Below are 23,961 nucleotides of genomic sequence, written 5' to 3'. Positions count from 1 at the left end.
GAAGAAATCTTATTTATAAGCTTCTATTGTGTAGCAAAATTTGTTTATTACTCAATACTTAAATTTTATTCGAGTTTTCATACAACACAGTAAGCTTTGCTATTCGTTTATTGGTAAAAGACAACTAAAATGAGAAAACAAAAGAAGAATTACACAATAATCGGCAAGAATAAGGCGCGTTTAATATGTCTGCTGGCGATTGTGATTTGCATTCTGCTCTACTTCAAGTTGAATACGGTGTTATTCGATGCAGCCTGCGATCGGGATCATTTCATGGAAGGATATTTCGTAAACACTTCAGGATGTCATGTGCTCGCTCTGAATGCATTTGCTAAGACGGCGATTGAACATTTGAAACCTTTTCCCCCCATGAAATGCAGTAAAAAAAAACTGCTCGAAGCCAAAACAATAAATGATGAAAACTATTTGATTTTATCGATGACAGAAAAGAAAATACTTAAAGCTTTCGCTGTGGAAAGGATTTCCGATATTAACTGCAACTTCAAGATGGTCAAACGGATCAATGATAATGTCAACAAATACACGGAAAGTGGAACATTTCGATTAGGCAAACAGAGGAAACAAATCAAGCTCAAAAGTGGATCGATTATAATACGAATTGAGTGTTTTTCACCTGGAAATAAAAGTGTTTATCATGATGTGCATTTCTTGTTGCCAGCACCAAAAGCAAATCCTCTACCCAAGGCACATTTATCTGTTATGATCTTGGGCATCGATTCAATTTCTCATATGCAATATCTGAGAACAATGCCTTTACTACGGTCTTATATAGAAGGTTTGCCGCATATTGAGTTCTGGGGTTATAATCGCATTGGACGCAATACTTATCCGAATTTGATTCCTCTCTTTAGTGGACGGAATGAAACGGAATTGGAACAAGATTGTTACAGCAGAAAATACGGTTATGATAAATGCGATTTTATCTGGCAAAAGTTCAAGGCAGTTGGCTATAATACTTGCTATGCGGAGGATAATAGTGTCATTGGCACTTTTAATTATGGCAAACGGGGATTCAAAGCAGCTCCAACCGATTATTATTTTCGTCCTGTGATGCTGGAGATTGATTCACACACTCGCTATAGCATCGATAAAGATGAATATGTTCACTGCTCGGCAAGTCGCAAATATGCGGATGTTCATCACGAATTCATTTACAAAATGATGCCACATTTGAAGTCAGGACCACATTTCTCGGTGTTCTGGGAAACTCAAGGAGTTCACGATTATTTTCAGTATCCCAAGTTCTTGGATACGAACTATTTAAAGTTGTTGAAACGTCTGCGATCGAAGCATATTTTAAGCAACACTTTGGTTTTTCTGATGTCCGATCATGGCATTCGTTTTGGCGCTTTTCGTGCTACTTATCAAGGCATGATGGAGGAATCGCAACCTTTTTTGACTGTCATTTATCCCAAATGGTTTGAGACTTTGTATCCCTTAGCTATGGCGAATTTAAAGGAGAATGCTCACAGTCTGGTTACAACTTTTGATTTGCACGCAACTCTCAAGGATTTAACAAATGTGGAACTTTTAGAGAACGATCAAATTGAAGAACGAACTTTGCAGCTACAGGAATTGGGTCTAAATATGCCTCGAGGGATTAGTTTATTTCTTCCAATTCCAGAAACTCGCGATTGTCAATTGGCCAACATTCCAGCGCAGTTTTGTCTCTGTCATAAACTTAATCAAATAGCCACAACTGATTTAAGATCTCAGCGAGCTGCGCAGTTCATTGTGGAAAGTATAAATTACCTCTTAAGGAATTTTCCGCTATGCCAGCATTTGGAGTTGAACGAGCTGCAAGATGCTTATTTACTGGAGAGAAGCAATGATGAGGAAGTCTTTGTAGTTAAGGTGCGATTGAGTACGTTGCCAGGAGGTGGATCCTTTGAAGGGACGACAACATTTGCAAGAGATTCTCTAGCGCTAAATGGACCCATAATTCGCATCAACAAATATGGCAATCAATCGTATTGTGTGCAGCATAATTATCAAATTGAAATGTATTGTTATTGTTGAAGGAAAATTAAAATTTCAATATGAAAAAAACTATTTAATCATTTGTGGTTTGTGTTTAAAATATAAATACAATTTTTATTTATTTTGTGACAATACACATAAAAAAAATTATGTTCCGATAACTGGAAAAGTTAGTTGTTTGATCTTAAACCAATATTTTTGACAAAAGTAATGTTTAAAGTTTGATGGCTTAAAATTATGTTAAATTATTTAATAATTCCAGCTTAGTAACATTGTTTATTATATCTACAGGAATTCATTTATTATATACACACATAGAAAAAATGTAGATGGAAATATCTTGATTTAAGATCTTATTGGATCTAAAAAAAAAAACCATCTTGAAATGTGATTTTTATGTTGAAAAAATCTCATTTCAAGATTGTTTTAATGAATTTTCATTTTAAGATTAAAAAGATTTTATTTTCAAATTAAATCTTGAATCAATAATGTTTTTATTCAATTTTTCAGGATTTAACATTTTTTTTAACTTAAAAAAAAAAAAACAATTTTGAATATGATTTTTAGGTTGAAAAAATTACAACTCAATATTTTTATGCTAAATTTGCATTTTAAAATTAAAATTTTGATTAAAGAATATTTGATTTTAGATTTCTTCCATATTAAAATACAACAATCTTAAAATGGAACACATAATAGTTGAAAATAGTTATGAAAAACACTTTTTAAAACTATTTACTTTTTATTTAAATTTAAAATCCATTTTTATGGAAATTCAGAACTTCCAATTATATAATATAATATATAATAATATAAAATATATAATTTTAAAGTAATGTAACAAGTTTGCTATCAAGTAGTCTCAGTTTTTGCTGTTCTAACAAAAATCCAAAAAAAAAAATGAAAAAATCAAACAAAAATTACACAATTGGAGCTAACAAAAGGCGTTTAATATGTCTACTGTCGATTGCAATTTGCATTCTACTCTACTTCAAAATAAATTCTGTATTATTCGATGCCACAAAACGGGATCATTTCATGGAAGGATATTTCCTGAACACCTCAGGATGTCACATGCTCGCCATGAATCCTTTTTCGAAGACAGCTTTATCATATTTCGGTCAAATGCAGCCTTTGGAATGCACGAAAATCAAACTATTTGATGCCAAGACAATCAATGGAAGAAATTATCTAGTTTTGTCCATGTCAACTAAAGAAATACTCAAAGCATGTGAAGTTAAAAGAATTGCTGATGTGCATTGTGAATACCGGAGAGTGAAGCGATACGATGACAATTCGAATAAATATTCGCATACCACAAATTTTAAATTAACTGAGGAGTTGATTGAGGTGAAAAGTGGAGCAACAGTTTTAAGGATTCAATGCTTTGGCATAGGAAATAAAACAGTTTACCATGATGTGCATTTCTTTATACCACCTCCAAGTGAAGAACCTCCTCAAACTTTTCAAAAGAAACATTTATCTGTGATGATCATAGGCATCGATTCGCTTTCGCATTTGCATTACTTGAGATCGATGCCATTGTTGGATGCGACGATAGAAACTTTGCCACACGTTGAGTTCTGGGGTTATAATCGTGTTGGAAGGAATACTTATCCGAATTTGGTGCCTTTATTCAGTGGATTGAATGATGTTGAGCTGGAGGAGAAGTGTTACATAGGCAAACACGATTACGATGAATGCAATTTTATTTGGAAGCGTTTTAAGGCAGCTGGATTTAATACAAGCTACGCTGAAGATACTTTTATAGGCGGCACATTCAATTACGGCAAATGGGGATTTAATAAGTCACCAACTGATTTTTATCTGCGAACTGCAATGCTTGACATCGATAAATATTGCAGATACAGCATCGATAAACAGGAGGATATACATTGCACTGGCAATCGGAAGTACGCAGATATTCTACATGAATTTCTACACAAATTGTTGCCGCATTTAAAGTCTGGGCCACACTTTTCCTTCTTCTGGCAATCTCAAGGTGTGCATGATTATTACGAATACGCACAGTTCTTGGACAAGAAATATCAGCATTTGATATATCTTCTAAAATCGGAACGTATTTTAGAGAATACTTTCGTTTTTCTTATGTCTGATCATGGATTGCGTTATGGTCCGTTTCGTGCCACTTATCAGGGAATGTTGGAGGAATCACAGCCACTTTTAATTGCCATTTATCCTAAATGGTTTGCCAAGAAATTTCCCTTGGCTGCCATCAATCTGAGGAGAAATGCTCATCGACTTGTGACCACATTTGATATGCATGCCACACTGAAAGATTTAACGGACTTGCAACAAATTCGAGATGTGGAAATTAAAAGTCGCGCGGAGCTGCTCAAAATCAAGGCATATAAAATACCTCGAGGAATAAGTTTATTTCTCCCGATTCCCAAAAATCGAGACTGTGAAATGGCGGGAATTCCTTCTGCTTTTTGTCTGTGTCAGAGTTTTAAGAAAATGGAAACTAAGAATGAAAAATCAGAGCGTGCAGCTCGTTTTATCGTGGAGAACATCAACACTTGGATCAGCGGCTATACAAAGTGTCAAACGTTGCACTTAGCCGAGGTGCATGAAGCGTATTTGTTGCACAATTCAAACAACTTGCAAACGGACTTTGAGGTCAAGATACGAGTCCAAACATCGCCTGGCAAAGGAAACTTTGAAGGAATTGTGCGTTTTATGAGCGATGTCCTGATGTTAAATGGTCCCGTGTTGCGTACAAATAAATATGGCAATCAATCGCATTGCATTCACGATTATCATGTCGAGATGTATTGCTATTGCTTGTAATGCGTATTGCGATATAATTGTAAATTTCAGCATTGCAATAAAGCGACATAATGCATTTCGAAAGCGACAAAGTTATCGCCCCTTTAAAGTTCGATCTCTGCTTTGGACACGCGCTAGTCACATTTTCATTTTCATATTCATTCCCATTTCCAGTTTGAGTTTCAGTTGCCGTTGTCGTTGTCGTTGCTTTTGTCGGTCACTCACTGAGCCGAGCTCCGCGTCATTTCAATTTGACGAACTGATAAATGTCAAATGGTTTATGACACCGTCGTGTTAGCTTTATACACTAACCGAGGGCGATTACACTAGGTAAAGCGGTTTACGGTTTACCAAAATGGTATCAATTAAGAAAATCGACCAAGTCATTTAGTTCATGTATGTAGTTCAAACTTTGTTTAAAACTTAATTTAAAAATGGTGAAAACTTATTTTCAACAATATTCATTAAAGAAAATATCTATTAAATTGTTAAATATATTTGATTTTGCTTATTGTCTAATATACCCTCTAATACCCTAGAGTTCTTCTTTCTTTCTTATAATTTGTATTACCTGAACATCGAATCGTTTATTTTAAAAAAGTTGATTTACAATTTCAATGATGAGCTTTATTATTACAATATGTTTACATACATTTCATTTTACCATCTTCTAGAGGGTGAAGCAGGTGGAAAGATAATTCAACATATTATTAAAACAAATATTATTTCCTTTTTATAATATAATTTTTAACATAAAATGTTTTTTAATTTTTAAAAATTAAGTCAAAGGCAGTTTAGAGAAATACAGAAAATAATATTTCAGATATATGTGGAGTTTATTAACTTAGAGTATTCTGTCTTCGTCACACTAAAACTTTGATAATTCTATCTTGTTTTTTTATGGAACTTTTTGTTGTAGTCGTAATATGCGATTTATGCTGTGAGTGCTTTTGAGGTTTCTGTTGGTGTTGTTGTTGGTATTGTTGTTGTTATTACTGATTTGGGTGTCGCGCTTTATGATCGTTTTTCTCTTTTTATATTTATTGTCATCAAATGTATTTGATGTTGAAGCTTTTTGTATAGATTTGAATTTATGATTTTAGCTCTCGTCTCCCAAAAAACACAAAAAAACAAAATCCAAATTTTATTTAGGTTATAATTTTCGATTGTGAACTATAAATATTTGTGTTTGTGTTAGGTTTCGATTTTTTTACGACCCCACGGAATGCGGAACGCGTTGCACTAAAAGTGGTTTTCAACATTTACAAATCTCTTAAGTAATTTATGTAAATTAGATACCAATCGAAACGATCCCAACAGATCACAAATTAAAGCCATCAATCGAGAGCTAAGCAGCGGGCGGTCTAATTGAGAAAGTGAATTGCGTATAACTATGAAAGCTATAGTCGAGTGTGCTCGACTGTGAGATACTCGCTTCCAATTTTGGATAGAAGCAAAACGGGGAGATATTATTACTAAAATATGCTAGACTAATATATCACAAAAATACTAAAATATATCAAAGGCTATATTTGGTGAATTTTTAAATATACTGAAGGCCATATTAGGTATATTGACATTCCAAATATAATGAAGACTATTTTTGGTATATTCATTTAGTACTTCATAAATATATACTGAAGTCTATATTTGATATATTGATATAGTACTACATTCCAAATATACTGATGCATATATTTGGTATTATTCTTAAAATATACCAATTTAATATACCACAGCATGCAAAAATATCCAAAATTTACTGATTTATTAATATAGTATCTTATTCAAAATATATTTAGTATATTGGTATTAATCTTAAAATATACCAAATTAATATACCGCAAAATATCAAAATGTGCCCAAGGCTACATTTCGTATATTGATATACTACTAAATTCAAAATATACTGAAGACTATTTTTGGTTTATTGATTTAGTACTTCATTAAAATATACTGAAGTCTATATTTGATATATTGATATAGTACTACATTCAAAATATACTGATGGACATATTTGGTATATTAGTATTATTCATAGAATATACCGAATTAATATACCACAACATGAATAAATGTCCAAAATATACTGAAAACTATATTTGATTTATTAATAAAGTATTTTATTCAAAAAATACTGAAGACTATATTTGGTATATTGATAATGTACTACACTCAAAGTATATCGAATGCTATATTTGGTATATTAATATACTACTGCATTCAATATATACTAAAGGGTGTGAAATATACCAGATTGTCTTAAAGGCCTTCTCTTATTTTTATTCAATGATATTTCCTATTTCTGGCAGACACTCAATTATAATACCCCTCCAGCCTATGAGTAGCAGGTATAATTAGTTGATAGTTGATGGCAATATGCATTTTGGCATTTAAATTGTTGTTGCCTAAAGACAGCTGACCAATGGCTGCTGGCATTGGGATTGCCCGCAGCGGATAATTTGCGTCAAAATGTCAGTTAATTTGAAGAGCGTCGCAGTTCACGCTCACGCTCTTTACAGCACAATTCCCCTGACTGCCTGTTGCCTGTTCGATTGTGATGAGCGACGTGCAATTGAATTAAAATTAAAATATATACTCGTATGGCGCAAAGGCCAAAAGAATTGTATTCGTTATAATTTGCAATTTATTTACGAGTACTCAGAGAAATAAAGAGCAGTGAAAAGGGGGAAGGGGGAGATAAAAATTATAAATTTAAAAAATAATTAAAAACCATTTGGCTGCACGCTGGATGCCAATGCGTATGGATATTCAGTTTGGTTTGGTTTCGTTTCGCTTCGCACACAACACACAACTCGATTTCAATTAATGCAAAATGTCCTAAAATGAACGCATTTCTCACTGATTGTTGGCGATTGTCAAGCGGCCTTCGTTGACAGCGGCCAACAAATTGAAATGCGCCCAGAACGTGATCCCCCATGTGACACCCCCCTGACTCCCCTTTCCACCACTCTCTCTTCAATCACTCGTCTGCTGCTGCTGCTTTTATTCCTTTCAGTGCATTAAATAATGGGATAAAAGTATACTATAGTATATAATTTAAGCAATGCCATTCGCCATTCGCCACTCAATTTTTTGAAGTTTCCAAGTTGTCACATGACATTTTTTCCAACAGATTAATTGAAATGCTCAGCAAGCAAATGCTAATTTGATATATTAAAGTAATGTTTCTTAACTTCAATTTATTATTTCAGGTGAAACAAATATGAATTTGTGGCAAGTTGCTGCTGACTTTAATGTAAGTACAAAGTTTTATTTAATATTGATTTTTATTTAAAAAAAAAGTCGTAAGAAGCACTTAACGTTAGAACACAGTTTGACACTTTATATTTAGGTGTAATTTTTATTCATTGAAATGATTTCATGCATTCTTAATTAATATTTTTGGTTGAGAATTCAATTCTGTCGAACAACACGTAAAACAAGAACTATATCGATAATTTTCGGTATATTTTAGTTGTTTTGGTATATTATTTTGGTATACGAGTAGCGGGTATCTCAAAATTTAAAATCAAGCGTCTTTCGAACAGCTTTTAATTTGCTATCTATCTAAATACTTGTATAATAGTAGTACATAATAATAGTATTTTTCAGTTTTAAAAGCGTAGGTTGTAAGCACTGCTATTTCAAAGTTCACAGCTGTGTTTTGAATGTTTCTTTGTGATATCATATTAGACTGATTTCACTGCATATAAAATCAAAACATTAAACATTATTCTTATCACACTTACACTCTTCTTTACAATATATAATTTGAAAATCAAATTCGTTTGAACAACTTTGAATTTGCCAGCTAGATTGCCATTTGTCATTATCATTATTACAAATGGGTTTTTCACATCAACAATATTAAGTTCAATAATAAAATCGAAAGAGAGAACATTTCAACGCCACACACATTCGCTTATCATCCGCGTTCGATTTTGTTCCGTGCATGATTGTAAATTTCGTGGTCTCTCGGCAACAACGTTGTTCGGTTCACTCGACGTCCAAGTATAAATCTCAAATTGGGCAAAGAGGTAATCACTCAAATCGCTCTGATTTTGGTTCAGATTGTTAACGCCATAAATATGCGATTGTCACGTCTCTCTGGCTCTGACTCTCAGTTGTTTTTTTTTTGTCGTATCGATCGTGACTGAGGCTCATAAATTAATTCAATCAATGTCAAAAGAAATTGTTATTTCACATCAGCAATGGGCATAAATCTCACCGAATCGATCTTATCGCTAATTGATGTGTACGTCAAAAGCGTTCGAGTTGAAGTTCGGAGTTGGGAGTTGGGTTTGGGGCTACGGTTCAGCTTTAGTTCGACTCCAATGGGGATGACACACTTTAGTAACAACGATTAGTTGGAGTCATAAATTCAATTCTCATTATGTAGAGCAGTTCAATGACAAGCAAAAGTGTTCTGTGAAAAGTGGGATCAAGTTGAGTACTTGGCAGAAATTCATGCGATGTATTCATTGTCAATCAATAGCTCATCTGTCAGTTGACAAATGATTTGAAAATCACTCTGCAAAGTCGAGACGAGGAAAATAATCATAGACGGATGTATGTGGGGGAAACAGACACTTTAAATGCTTGCGATATTGTCAATCAAAATTCAATCGAAGCCATGATTCATGACAGCCAAGAATGGTTTCAAGAGCGCATCGAGACGGATGGGTTTGATGGATGGCTGAATAGCAGCAGGAGCAGCTCTTCGTTCGTAGTGAATGCGTGTTGAATGTTGTCGCCACAAAAAGGAAAAAAAAGGTAAAAGAAAAGCAGTTGTAGGCACTTGTGGCACTTGAGTGGTTGGCTAGCAAAAAAAGCATTTAGCATTGGCATCCTGCCACATGAGATCCTCCCATGTGAGTGTCAAGTCGTCGACATCTCCATCGTCATTCTCCACTCTCTTTCTCTCTCTTTATATACTCGACATCGTCGTCATCAGTCAATGTCAGTGAGATAGTTTTGACATTTTTATGAGCAAATGATAAGTCTCTCACTTCGAAATGGGTGCTTCTTGTCTGATGGCCAATGTTTGACACTTGCCAGCCAGCCAGCCAGCAAAAAATGTATTCGCATTCGCATGCGAGTTGAAGTCACATTTTATTATTTGCCTTCAAATTTATGACTTCAAATTGGCACTGGACTGATTATCTCATGTCGTTCCTTGTGCTGTGCGTTTGTCTTTCTTTTTTCGTTTTTTGTTGTTTGTAGTATTTTAAATTTAACGCTGACAGAGTGTGACCGAATCTACGGCACACTTGCGCAGCAATCAATCAAGCGAGTGACCTTATCTACTGCATTAGTCTGACAATCAATCACAGTCGTTGAATTTATTATTCAAATTGCTAATTGTGTGTTGAGTTCTTATGAATGAGACAACTTTGCTTCAAGTTAATAATTATACCCGCTACGGAAAGAGTTGAAGGGTATTATAACTTTGTGTAACAGGCAGAAGGAGGAATCTTCGAGCCTTGAAGTATTTACATATATTCTTGATCAGCGTCAATAGCCAAGTTTAGCTGGTTTGACTGATAATCTGGTAATTCAATATTTTACTTCTTCGAAATACCAAATATATATATCAGTATATTTTACTTTTTTTATGGTATCTTGTTTAAACTATTTGTAGAAAACAAATGTATCCATCCGTATATTTTGGTATTTTTATGGTATCTCATTTGAACTATTTGTAGAATCTAGTTTCATTGCAGATGGGTAGCGGGTATCTCACAGTCGAACACAATCGACTTTAGGTTTTAGCTCCTTTGGCAGACAATCTGATGTAGTTTGTACTCTGTGGTATATTTCGAATGTAGTACTTCAACATACCAGATATAGCCTTTGGTATAATTTCAGTATTTTGTCGGCGTATTAATTTGGTATATTTTAAAATACCGCTCTATATTTTGAATGTAGTACTATGTCAAAATACCAATTATAGAGTTTAGTATATTATTAGTATTTTTGCGGTATATTAATTTGGTATATTTTGAAATTAATGCCGCATTGTTTTGCTTTTATTCAAAATGGGTTCTGAGTATATTCGGTATATTTTAGTACTTTTGCGGTACATTATTTGGTATATTTTAGGAATATTATCGCACTGCTTTGTGTATCTCGCAGTCGAGCACACTCGACTGTAGTTTGCTTATTAAATTTTGGTGAGGGGAGATTTTGAATTCTTATTTGTGCATCTATCTAAGCACCGTTGGGTAATAAATTTTGAAAATGATTTCCTGATATCATCTATATAAATAAACATTATTTTTTGGGTGCATCCAAGTTTGACCATTAATAATTGCCGTGCTGCACTGTTGTCAAAAATTGTAATTGTGAATTTGTTTTGTGCAATTGTGAAATTTTCATTTTTGCCTACTAATATTGACTTCCGTTTCCGCTTGAAAGACCAAAGTATATTTCCGTCTCCATGTTCTCCTTCTCTTTCTGTTCGTCTCACATATATTTTATAATTTTTATGTGTGTGTGTGGCGCCAACATTTCACTGTTTCCCCCACTCCAAACGAGCCGTGAAATTTGTTATCGCCACATTTACAAACAACCAAAAAAAAAAAGAAATCAATTTTCCGTGAAACAGCAACAAAAAAAAAAGGAGAATAATCAAAGATACATATAGACTCTGTGTATTTATGTATTACAAATCAGACAAATAAATTTGCAAATAAATACCCACATAGCACAGAGAGAGCGCGAGCATTTGACATTTATTAATTAAAAATGGGCAAAATGGGTGAAAATTTATATTAATTTTATTCAAATTGTCAACGGCAACAAAGGAAGCTAATTTCAATTTATTTTATTTGTCTCTCTCAGGTTTGTCATGCAACACACAAAACCCTTTAGATAAAATTGACATTTCTAAAACGCAGTTCACATTCGCATTTCGAAAAAGAACAAAAAAGTGCAATGCAAATAAATAAAAAAAAAAGAAAGCAAACAAACATAAATTCAACCATTGTGTTATCTGAATCAATATAAATCACAAGTATTAACCCAATATTAGCCCTTTCAATATTCCGGAATAAATTATCTTTTTCACTTCGCAACTAGCTAAAACAAATACTCAATTTAAAAACCAAATTGCACTTTAATTGTTTGTAATTGTAGCAAAACAAATTTGACGAGAGATTAATAGTAAAGGAAGATGACTTTATTGGCTTAGTTTCAATTAAAAGAGCGAAGAATAAAGTTATTACGAGATTTGCGCCTTCGAGTTCTAAAAAATCGAAGTTTGCGACTTTTCTTTAAGAGAATAGTTGAATAAATTGCAAGCATAATAAACTGCACTAAAACCACAAACCAACAAAGTGCAATTGCTAATAATCTAACAGCTTGGAATTGATCGTAGACTACATCATTGCAACCAATTTTAATTAGTTCTCCTTCTTCAGTTTGATTGTCGTAGCAAGATTTGTGCACTCTGCGCAAATAATCCAAATAAGTCCTTGGTCCATCCAAGCCACAACATTTCAGCTGAGTAGGAGAAATATTATATTTAAATTTGTATTTTATAACTCTCTCACCTTTCGCTGTATCTCAATCCAGAACTCGTTGCCATGCTCCACAAAATTATGCCAATGATCGGTTAGAAATTGTTTGGCTTCCTTGTCGCTTATGCGATAGGCAAGGCGACAAACAAAAGTTTTAAAAGTGCGATAAGAAGAATAAACTAGCAGAGGTATATACTAAGAAAGTAATGAGAAAATAAAGTATATTCCTTAATAATGTTTCATAGTTATTTACCACTGCAATAATCCATTCACTTGTCATGTAAATCAAACTTATGCTCAGATATATCACCAACATCTCAAGCAATATTGCTGCAGTCAGCGATATATAAACTTTTATCACAATCACTTTCATTGATCTGAAGTATAAATGTTCCTTCAAGCTAAAGATTGCGGGCAGCGTTATTCGCATGGTTATCACAATTATCATCTGTGTAGAGGAGATTTTGTAAGTTGGGGAAGAGATGAAGAGATGATTGAAAGTGGTTACTTACTGCAAATACCATTATCAAAGAACACTTTACAATCTTGGGCAGCATTTCGTGCATATTTGCTTAGACTTCCCCTTTGACAGGTAGAACAAAGTACAACTAATTTGGGTAGAAAGAAGAGAAATATTGAAATAGAAAAGCCTAATTTGCTGATTCTTTTTTATAACTTCAAGCACATTCACAATTAGATACTAACAATGATGAAGTACAAAGATTTAAGCTCGTGAAATGTTCTTAAATAGAAATTTGAAGTTAGCTTTATTAACTTGGCAACACTCTTCATTATGCTCATTATATAATAAAATAGAATAGAGTATAGTCTATAGGGAATGCTTTGTATAAGTAATATAAAAAATATCGCATCAAAAATCATCTGAAAATATAATATAAAATGTAGGGAATGCTACGTATAGGTAATATACAAAATATTGAATCAAAAATCATTATATAATAAAATAACTCTGAAAGGAATGCTACGTATACGTAATATAGTAAATATCGCATCAAAAATCATCGTATAATAGAATATATTCGATATGGAATGCTACGTATACGTAATATACAAAATATTGAATAAAAAATTATCGTATTCGCAATCTATAAAAATATCAAATCGTCAAGTACAATATTTTTCTTTTAAACTTGTACTAATAAAAAGTCAATTTTTTCTTAGATAGCTCAATAACTCAATTCCAATTCACTCTTTTTGTTAGGGCATCAAATCGTCTGCTCATCAAAGTTAGACTTAAATACATGTAAACAGTTTTTTATCACGAATTTGTTTGTGCTCAATTATTTATTTATTGTATTGCGAATGTAGGCCTGCTTTTGTTTTATTTTATTTCGTTTTTTTGTAGTCTTCTGTGATATTTTTTGTGTGCTTTGCTGTGAACAAATTTCCATTGTTGATTTATGGGATTTGTTATATTTGACAGTTGTTGCAGTGCCATTGTTGTTAGCTGTTTGTTGTGGTGTTGTTGGTGTTGCAATTTTATTATACTCAAATGGTATGTTAGCTGCGGGTACCAATATCTATCGAGAGGAGAATGGAATGAGAGCTATTCTATAATCGGCTTTCTATATTAATTTAAATTTTATTTTTGGCATTTTATTATAATTACTCTTGATAAATGTAAATAGTCATCGTTAGCAGCATTGTTTGTTGTTTGCCATCGTTGTAGTTGTTGTTGGTGTTGTTGTTGTTACTGCACTTGATGTTGGTTTATTTAACGCCTACCTCGTTAGGGGAATTTATTTCCTCGTTTTTTGCTGCTGGCATTTTATTTCTATTACCTCGCAACAGAATACCAAAAATATTTTCGCGGTTTTGAATGTTTTTAATTGTATTAGTAATTGCTGTTGCCATTCTAATTTGTTGTTGCTGTTTTAGTTGTTGTTATTACTAAAAATTAACATTCTATGCTCTTTGTTGTAAGCACTGCTGTGAATTGAGGCCATTCCATTCCATTCCTCCTCTTCTTCCACACCAACAAAAAAAAAGCACAGAAATATTATAATATTTTGGCCAAATATTTATAATATTTTAATGCTAATTTTCAACAAATCCAAACGCATTTGCTGCCACTGGCTGTCGCTGGCTCTGTCCCTAAGCACAGCAACAACAACATTTACAACAATCGCAATGCATTTTTGTATCTGCTTTTGATATTTTAATTTTACTGTCACATTTGATCATAAATTTACCGATTAATAAATAATTTGCGCTCTGGGTTTGAGTTCGCGGATTCCCAATTCCAATTCCGATTTGGATAAATTGTCTGCTGTCTGCTGTCCACTACCCACAAAGTGGTGTGTCGGGTGGAGAGTGAAGTGTGTGGTGCACTCTTGTGAAGAGAGTTTTGTAAGCCTGCCGGCCGATTAGTTGCGGAATATAATTTAATTTTAATTGGTTTATTGGAGAGGAGGTGTATGCGATACGGAATGTTCTACGTTCTATGTTGGGACTATCACACACAACAACAACAATAAGCGACAATAAAAATAAGTAATACAATTTAGCTGCTATTTATATATTTATGCTGCCGAAAAACACATCCAAATGCCAGCAGCCAATTGAGAATGCTCTCTAATCGCTTATTCTAATTTAATCACTTATAAGTGCACAGTGGGTACTCGCTAAGAGCGCCAATGCTGCTGCTGTAAGCCAACTTAACAAGAACTTGGCACATATTTTGGCACAATTTTAATGAATGGTGTTCGATTAAAAGAATTAAACAGAATGATATGATCCCAAATAATATAAATTTCATATCGAATAGTATTGTTAAAAATATTTGTAAAATTGGTCAATCTCGTGAAGCGTTTGAATAATAATATTGAGGAATTGTTTTACTGATTATCCCATTGAAGCTGTAAAGAATTTCGCAATCAATATCGCCATTCATACTTTTTTAAATATCGTAAATATATAAAGTATTTACAAACATTTTCAGAAATATTTTCGAGAGTAATTCCTAGATAAAATTGTAACTTAATACATAAAATATCACTAAAAATTAAAAGTCCATTAAATATATGTAGTAATTTCATAATGTTTATCGTATTTGCTACCATGGCAAATATCGTAAATTAATAAAATCCTTGTATTATGAACAGTTGACAAGTATTACGAGCAAAATTTTCTTGAATTGAAGACCCGATATTCATTGGAATTTATCTTTTATTATTTCTACTAATTTCCTTATAAATATCGTTTATAATACTAGTGCGAATATAGGAAATATATAAAACTTTTGAAAATGATTTCGAACAGCAAATTTCCAGCAAATTTCTCTTGAATTATTTGTGCTAATAATTTTAAATTAAGAAACCTAGTATAACAAGGTAGAATCGGTATAAGAATTGTATAATAAATATCGTTTTACTGCCATGGGAAGTATCGTACAATTGAAAATCTTTGAAGTCAATGCCTTTTGAGCAGTTGACACGAATTTCTAACAATGTTATCTACAATTAATTTAATACAATTTAATTTAATACAACGTGACGAATATCGTAAAAATTTTATGCTTCTGATATAGATTTCTTTTGAATAGTTGACAAATATTTCCAAAGTTCTCTTAAATTGTATCACACGCTAAAATTTTATACACTTTGATTGTGAAATTAGCAGTTTGAATACTTTAAAGATGGTGGACAGATATTATGGTAGTTATGAAGCCATTTCGATACAATCAGTTGACACAGTCTCTCAAAAGACGATCAGCACCGACTCGCATACGCCAAACATTCACATAACCCGCAACATGGTGCACGATCTGCACTGCCTGAGGAAGAATAAAGATGCGAGTACGCACTCGATAATTTCTCCACTGTTGAATGCACCAACTCCGCCAGTTTCCGAGGCTGGCGAAGTTGAGATGATGTCCGAAGAGACTGTGAATTTCGAACAGACCGAAGACATGATGCCCAATTGCAAGCATCAAGTGATGATCATATTCGAGGGAGGCGACATCAATTGTGCACTCTACTTTCTGATCAAATCGATGGAGAATCCATTCGCATGCAACGCAGTGGCAACAGTGCTCGTTGAGAAATCGCTGCTCAATGAATTTGTGTCGCGTGTCAAGCTAGGAATGCGACCCATGTTGCTGAACGAGCCGAAGGTATCGAAATTTCGCAATACTCTCGATGCACTCGAGAAGTTCAATATCGAGACGATACATTGCAAGTGTCGCTATCCTGAGATGAGTCCCGTGTTGGTCTTTGATTGCCAGCACGGAGAGTTGGGAGAGGGGACAACGGGTGTGATTTGTGTGCGAACTTTTACTGCGATCTCTGAGATCATTGACATCTGCATGAAGGAGAGTCTGCTCTTTGCCACCAGCTCAATGTGGAATGAATCCGTTGAGCAGCTCTATCAACTCGTTGTCGCCCTCAATTGTCCCACGTTCTTTTTCAACTGCAGCGATGTCAGTTTGCATCCCATACGCGAATCTTTGGCTGCTAAGAAGAATTCTGTTTGCATTAGCGATGGTTTCCACTACGAAACTCTTTTGATTCAGGATGAAATGAAGAGTATCATATTTCCAATTGGCGCTCATCTTTATCAATCGCAGCCGGAGAAAAGTGTCATGATTGCTCCCGTTTCCTTCTTGAATGAATGAGAAGCAAAAGATGCTTCCTCGATCGTCTCGATCGCAGCAACGTGTCACATTTTGGGGTTTTTCGAACAACAAACGTTCGCGCGTTTAATTGATCTTTGTGGCCAAAAATATAAATTTTAATCAAAATTTCGCGGTTTATTTTTGAACAAATGTGATAAGGCCTTTAATGCTAATTGACTTTGATGATGATGCGATCGAATGTGCGATCGAAATGTGAAGATCGAATATGATGGCACCTGTCAGCGGCGGTAATGCGAGTAATATGTATATAATTTATATTCTTTTGTCTTTTTCATTCCGCTGCTATGGGGAACACTTAATGACTGTGTGTTATGTAAATATGATATGAGTGGTTATCGAACGGGTTACGCTTCATGACTAAGAAAGCAGCTTGTGTTTTGGTATAGGGTATACATTTTATTTCAATTTAAAAGTTATTTAATTGGAAGTGAAATCCATTAATATATTGACATACAATTTACATATAAATAATATTTTTTACAGTTTAAAAATGATTCAATTTTATTTAAATATATTCTAAACTAATAGAATAATGAATATTATGTCTTAATATACGCAGTTTTTCAAATAATAATAAAACTAAGTAAAAACTTATATAATGATTATAACTAATTAAAATATACTCCAAACTGTTAGCATTATTTCTATTATTATTTCTCACACTTAAAAAGAGTCTTTCAAAACAAATTTCTTATAATATACAAAATATTTCATACATTTTTACATATTTAACAAAATGTTTTCAAATGGTTTGCGTAATTTCTTTTAATATAGAATAGACATTTTCAAACAATTTTGAACTATATATATTTAAATTAAGAGTGAGTATATTAAATATACCAAGTATATTTGTTTTATTTTAATTAAGAGTGACTTTGAAATGTTAAACATACTTAAGCGAATTCTTATTATATAGCTTATTAAATATACTTAGTGACATCAAATTATGTAGTATTTTAAATATATACTAAGTATATTTAAGTCACTCTTAATTGAAATAGATGGCTTAATATATTTGAATATATTTTATATAACTTGGTATATTAAATATACTATATTATTTAAAAGTCGCTCTTAATTGAAATAGATGACATATTATATTTTAATATAGGAACAGTTTCAAGTAGTTAGAAGACAAACAATGTAAATAATGTTTTCAGGGTATTTGTAAGTCGACTACTTTTCTCTAATTATCAATCCCACTTGCTTCTCATGTATCTGTTGTTGTTTTTTCCGGGGATACATTCGCGATGCTCACGATATATTTTTGCAATTTATGATCGTCATTTAAGAGCGCCAAGCCGGAGACACAGCGACTCAGCTGGTCAATAAAACCATCAGTTTACGAGTGCTTGATGACTCTGCCAGCTGCCAGCTGGCTGCAGCAGGATGATGCGTGAGTGACTTGATCGTTGCTTGGTGATCGTCATCGTTGTGATCATCGTTGTGATCGTCATTTGCGACGCACCTCCGAGCGAGCACTTAAAAAAGGCATCCAAAAATAAGCCAGGCTCATCATTGCGATTATCTCAGTTTGTATTGAATTTACACAGCATAAATCTTGGCAAAGTGACAGAGAGAACACGGACCACCCGAAACAAATGCGCCCATCAATGTCACACGAGGCGACAAATGTTGCAGTTAGAATAGCTAAAGTTCTGACTGCAGTTGGAGAGTGTTTTTCGACGGGGGGAGAGGGGAATGAGTTCGGTCTCTAGCTGCGTTGAATTCATTATAAAATGCGGTTTGAATTATTTGTCAAAATGCCCGTTATACGTCTGTCTGTCTCTCTCTTTCTCTCTCTCACTCTGAGTTGCCCCCAATGGCTGTGACATTGATGTTGACATTGATGGACAGCCAGGAATGTGGAGCCAGAGAATTGGGCAGCCAAACACCAATCCGATGCGACAAAATAAATGAAATTGTTAATGACCAGTGAGTCAGTCAGTCAGTCAGTCAGTCTCTCAGTCAGTCAGTCAGTTAGTCATTTTGTCCCTTTTCGCTCCTCATTTAATATGTTATTTTATTGTTATATTCATCAGTTGGCCATCATCAGTTGGGTCAGTTCAACAGTTCGTCAGACTTTTGCCATTTCATCAGCATTATGCAAATTGGGCATTATCATGAGTAATTGCTGCATTGCCGCATCGTTAATGCTGTCTACAATGCCAATTACCTGGCTTCATTTTCCTACTCCCAAATGCACCTTAGCACTGCATTCAAATATGCATCTTCAAAACTTTGGCTTTTGCATAAAATACAAACATGATAAAAGCTTCTTAACAGCAGAGCTGTGATGTCATTGACTCGGTTTTAATTGTCTGCTTAAAGATTTGTTGCTTATGCGCCAAATTGTGGATTAGTAAATAAATTAAGAGTGCAAGCAAATGAATATGCAAATACTTATGAACAAAGTAAGGATGTAACCACTTTAGGAATTCAAAATTCAACCATTTTTCAACTGCTTTGTTAATATCAATAATAAGAAGTTATTTAGGAAATACTTTTGTATAGAAAAAAGCCTACCTAGTTGCTTTGGCTGGCAATCTGGTATATTTCAGTATTTTTTGTATATTTTGAATGCTATATCAATATACCAAATATGACATTTGGTATATTTTTTCGGTCTATTGATTTGGTATATTTTGAAAATAATACAAGTATTATATCAATAAACCAAATATAACCTTTGGTATACTTTTAGTATTTTTGTGGTATTTTAATTTCGTATATATTATGAATATTGTATCTCACTTGACTTTATGCAATATGGCTAGTGGGTATCTCGCAGTCAAAATCGCTCCACTATAGCTTTCTCACTTTAGTTAGTATTTTTTAGTATGTATTGTATATACAGTACTGATCTGACCTTTTCTCATTATATGATAACTTTATACTATAATTTTGGTTTTGAGTTCGCTGTTGATTTAGGCAACTATTTTAAAGTATATTAATTGATTATTTTCTGCATTTTAATTAAATTTTTAAAATAATACACTTTTTATTGTATGAGAATGTTGCACTTATATTGAGAAGTTTGTATCAAAGATGACGACAAAGCTTTAAATTTATTATCAGACAATTCAAATACCTTTGCTAGTTCATAAAGTCATCTAAATAATTAAATCTATCACATGCACGAAGTAACAAAAAAACATGCACTTGTTTGCATTTCTTTAAGTTTTTCAAAGTGTTCAGTTACCTCATCAAAGTGAGAGACTGAAGCTGCATCTATGTTAGAGTCAGAATGAGAGTCAGAGTCAGAGTCAGAGTCTGGCTGTGTCTTAAAGCACAGTTAACCCGTTTTGTCCGCTCTGCATGCTGTGCAGCATAGAAAGAGAGTGAAGTTACAGTCTAAGCTAAGGACAAGGCCAAGTCAAGAAGAAGTAGAAGCAACTGCAATTGTGACTGTCCCTTTAGCTGTAGTTGTGGCTGAAGCTGAAGGAATACAAGAAATGCAATAGACGGACATTGTTGAGGGTAAAAGAGGAAGTGAGAAGTGGGAGGAGAAAGAAGAGAGGAGGGCAGCTGTCAGTTTCAATCGTGTCTGCAGAACTTGTCACTCATTCAATAGTTTGAAAATTGCAAATGTCACTTACAACGCAACTCACACACATAGAACCATGTGTGTATCTATGGCTATGTGTAAACATTCTAGCCAAGGATGCGACTGAGACAATGTTGCTGGAGACGTTGCCAAAGGACGACAAAGTCGTCTCTGCATTGGAGATGGGGAGAGAATGACGCGCCAGCAGACGCTGTGAATTAAAACAAGGCCAGGAATAAAATAATAAAAGGACAAAAGACAAAAGCATAAGAAAACTCGAGCGAGCTCACGCCCGTCGTTGTGTGTGTATGTTGACCCATATTGGAGGTTGGGTAAGCTCAGCTGAGCAACTGCAATATTTTGTGGACCACCCACACACACACATACACAGAAAGAGAGGGTGAGACTGAGAGAGGGAGATAGAGAGAGTAAAGCATGTACGCATCAAAATCAGACTTGTAATCCAAGTGCAAGTTGCGAATCCAAAAATCCATCCATCGGCTGCAGCAGCAAAAGCATCTTCCTTCGTCTTCAAGGCGAAGGAACAAAATTCGCTGGAGCTGAAGCAGAAGCTGAAGCTGATGTCACGTAGATAGACACAGACATGCAACTGACAGACAGATGGAGAGACACTGTGACACGACACATTGACTGACAGCTGCAGGGCCGAGTCGACGTCGTCGTCGTCGTCGTCTCTACTCAACTCTCGACTTGAGTTGAACTGAACTGAGCTGAATGCTCACTGGGTGAACGGGGAGGAGGGGAAGGTCTATGGGCGTGGCATGACGAGTGCAAGGATTGTGCAAGAAAACGGCGTGTGCAAACAAACCCAAAGACAAAAGCAAATGACGAACGTTTTGTTGGTAATGCTGAGCGACTGACAAAGCTACCGAGCGGAGACGGGATAGAGGGGAGGGAAACGAGGGGAGAGGGAAACCACTGTGAGACACTGTGAGCTAGAAAGCACTTAGATGAATATTGAGAGTGCCAAAGCAGTGGCGATTCTAAAGACGCTTCACTACTTTGATGCACAGTTGCTGTGTGCATTTTAAGGCAGTTAATGAATTGCATTTTATGTACCAATGATACTGGTTTTATGTTGAGAAACAATCAGAGCTGAAGCTATATATTTTGATACGATTAGGTTAGTAAACAGTAAAGAATTTATGTTGTTTTGGAAGCAAGTAAAAGCTTCAGGTTGAGAAGATTGCATTGTGAAACTTTTAGAAGATTTTTATGTTTACATTTTTAAACGAATATGGAATATTTTTATAATTTTCTTACTACTTGCAACAATTTCAAAGATCTGCGTGAATTTCTGTGAAAAGCTTTTTTATATTCTTAGATATTTCATTGTAAAAGCTTACCTTATGCATTATTTATGTCCTACTCTAAACAGCTAAGAAAACTTTCTAAATCATTCATCAATCATCATTCCATTATTACAAAATTGATAGTGAAGCTTATGCAAACATTTTTAATAAATACTTAAAAGAAGTATCCAAATTTATAATAGATAATTATATCCACTAAATCTTAAATGGTTTGTCAAACAATTAAAATATTGTATATAAACTCTTACCATACCTATTTACCCTTATACGGGTTCCTAATTTAAGTAAAATATAATGATTAGTTATATAACTTTACTCCAACAAAGTTGAAGGCAAACGAAAGCTTTGTCGCAGCGAATTAACTTCTTTCAGCAGCTTTTAAAGCTCATTGTTCCCAATCGAACATACGTACATATCTTTTATTTCAGTTGATCATTCATCAAAAGCTTTGCTAATCAAGTAAAACATTTAAAGACTGTATCAAAAAATCGCGTTGAATTTCAAGTGTAAACATTGAAAAAATTAATCGCAAGTACAAAATTGTGATCACATTTTTCTAGGGTAAAAACAAATTAAGGACACTCATTACCGCACCCCCAAAAAGTCTCAGATTTTAGTGGGGAGGGGAAAACGCTGGATGTTTTGGTGTTTGGGGTGCAGATGATAGAGGGTCAAGTGCAGTGTTGTCCTGGCGCTGATTTGTCCTTTTGACGAAACATTAGGAGGACAGAGGCGAGAATATGAGACAGCAAGAAGAAGCAGACAATGAAGGAGCAGAAGTAGAAGCAGTAAGAAGCAAGGACGCAAGCTGCACGAAAAAGTGTTTTTAATTTAATTTTTTTCACATTTAATTTTTGCGTTCACAATTTTTTGATGAAGTTGAAAATCATAAAACAAAACAACGCACAACGAGTGGAGATGGGAGGTGGAGGTGGGAGGTGGGTGGACAGTTGACCGGGATGGACGCGCAGCAAGGCACTGAAAAATAAATAAGAGTAATTAAATTTTGTAACAAACATGACGAGATAATGGACCGAAGCCATTAACAGTGCCCAGAATGGAATGGACCGTCAGTCAGTCAGTCAGCGACCGCTGCAAAGATGACGAGAGAAGAAGTTGTTGTTGACGACGATGACGACGACGACGATGATGAAGGCAAAAGAAAAGACAGGACAGCACAGGACAACAGCAAGGACGAACAGCTGACGCCAGGAGCAACTGGCCGATAGACTAACCCATCATCCAGTCATACATCAAGGGGTCAAAAGCAGCTGCTTTAATGTCCTGTGCATTTTTCACATATACACGTAACCTATGCCAAGTTATCACAACCTCACTTTCAGTCTATCTCTCTCTCTCTTTTTCTCTCTCTCTGTCTACATATCTCTCTCTCTCTTTCGTTCTCTCAATCTATCTCTTTGGCGTAATCCTTTGTCCCAGCAGCTAAACTAAACTCCCCGAGGCAAATTTTTCTTGATTTCCCAACGTCTTGGCTGTCGCAAGTTTAAAGAATTATTGCATCATTTATAGTTTGGGTTTGGTTTAGGAAAGCGGGGGCAGCTGTTGGGTCAAACTCGTGGCTTGACAGACAGCCAGAGTTTTACAGGACAGCAGCCAGCAGCAGTGATGATAGAGCATCAATAAAAGTTGAAGCTCAGCTATAAGGTTGAAAACGGAGCAAGAAAAAAGCTTAAACGAAGGAATGAGTTGTAATTAAAGGAATTGTGTAGATAAATAATTAAAAGTATAATTAAAAAACATTTATAGAATATTAAATAATATTTGAATGATAATTAAAGTAATAATTAATTGAAACTATTAACGAATAAGTATATATAATAATATATTTTAAGGATATTGAAATATATTCGAAAAGTAATTAAAGTGATTTCGAGAGTATTAAATAATATTTGAGAGATCAATATAATGACAAATAATTAAAAAGTAAGAAAGAATTCTATTTGAAAGAAAATCGAAGAGATAAATAATTTAGATCATTAAAGAATTAGTTAAAACTTCAGAATTATAAATAATATTCCATTTCAGAATTAGTTAAATAGATATTTACAATTATGAATAATATTCAGAGATATTTTGGGCAATTAAATT

The 23,961-nt window shown here is 34.2% G+C and overlaps 4 protein-coding genes across 4 annotated transcripts; 3 read left to right on the top strand and 1 right to left on the bottom strand.

Moving 5' to 3' along the window:
• Positions 1-39: 39 nt before the first annotated feature.
• LOC132798810 (uncharacterized) lies at positions 40-2,052 on the top strand. Its single transcript, XM_060810796.1, has one exon. The coding sequence runs from the start codon at positions 130-132 to the stop codon at positions 2,038-2,040; it is 1,911 nt and encodes a 636-aa protein (XP_060666779.1). The 5' UTR covers positions 40-129; the 3' UTR covers positions 2,041-2,052.
• Positions 2,053-2,862: 810 nt separating this feature from the next.
• Positions 2,863-4,889, top strand: LOC132798769 (uncharacterized). The gene has a single exon (XM_060810741.1). The coding sequence runs from the start codon at positions 2,902-2,904 to the stop codon at positions 4,810-4,812; it is 1,911 nt and encodes a 636-aa protein (XP_060666724.1). The 5' UTR covers positions 2,863-2,901; the 3' UTR covers positions 4,813-4,889.
• Positions 4,890-11,973: 7,084 nt separating this feature from the next.
• Positions 11,974-12,937, bottom strand: LOC132798258 (uncharacterized). Its single transcript, XM_060810049.1, has 4 exons — positions 12,827-12,937; positions 12,568-12,762; positions 12,348-12,509; positions 11,974-12,297 (listed from the first exon to the last, which is right to left on the bottom strand). The coding sequence occupies exons 1-4, from the start codon at positions 12,878-12,880 to the stop codon at positions 11,989-11,991; spliced, it is 720 nt and encodes a 239-aa protein (XP_060666032.1). The 5' UTR covers positions 12,881-12,937; the 3' UTR covers positions 11,974-11,988.
• Positions 12,938-15,887: 2,950 nt separating this feature from the next.
• LOC132798871 (uncharacterized) lies at positions 15,888-17,319 on the top strand. The gene has a single exon (XM_060810874.1). It carries the CDS (start codon positions 15,973-15,975, stop codon positions 16,948-16,950), a length of 978 nt encoding a protein of 325 aa, XP_060666857.1. The 5' UTR covers positions 15,888-15,972; the 3' UTR covers positions 16,951-17,319.
• The last annotated feature ends 6,642 nt before the right edge of the window (positions 17,320-23,961 follow it).

The sequence above is a fragment of the Drosophila nasuta genome, chromosome 2L (genome assembly GCF_023558535.2).
Source record: "Drosophila nasuta strain 15112-1781.00 chromosome 2L, ASM2355853v1, whole genome shotgun sequence".
Classification (NCBI taxonomy): domain Eukaryota; kingdom Metazoa; phylum Arthropoda; class Insecta; order Diptera; family Drosophilidae; genus Drosophila; species Drosophila nasuta.
The sequence above is the reverse complement of the archived record's forward strand: the minus strand, read 5'-3'. Positions and strand labels throughout refer to the sequence as shown.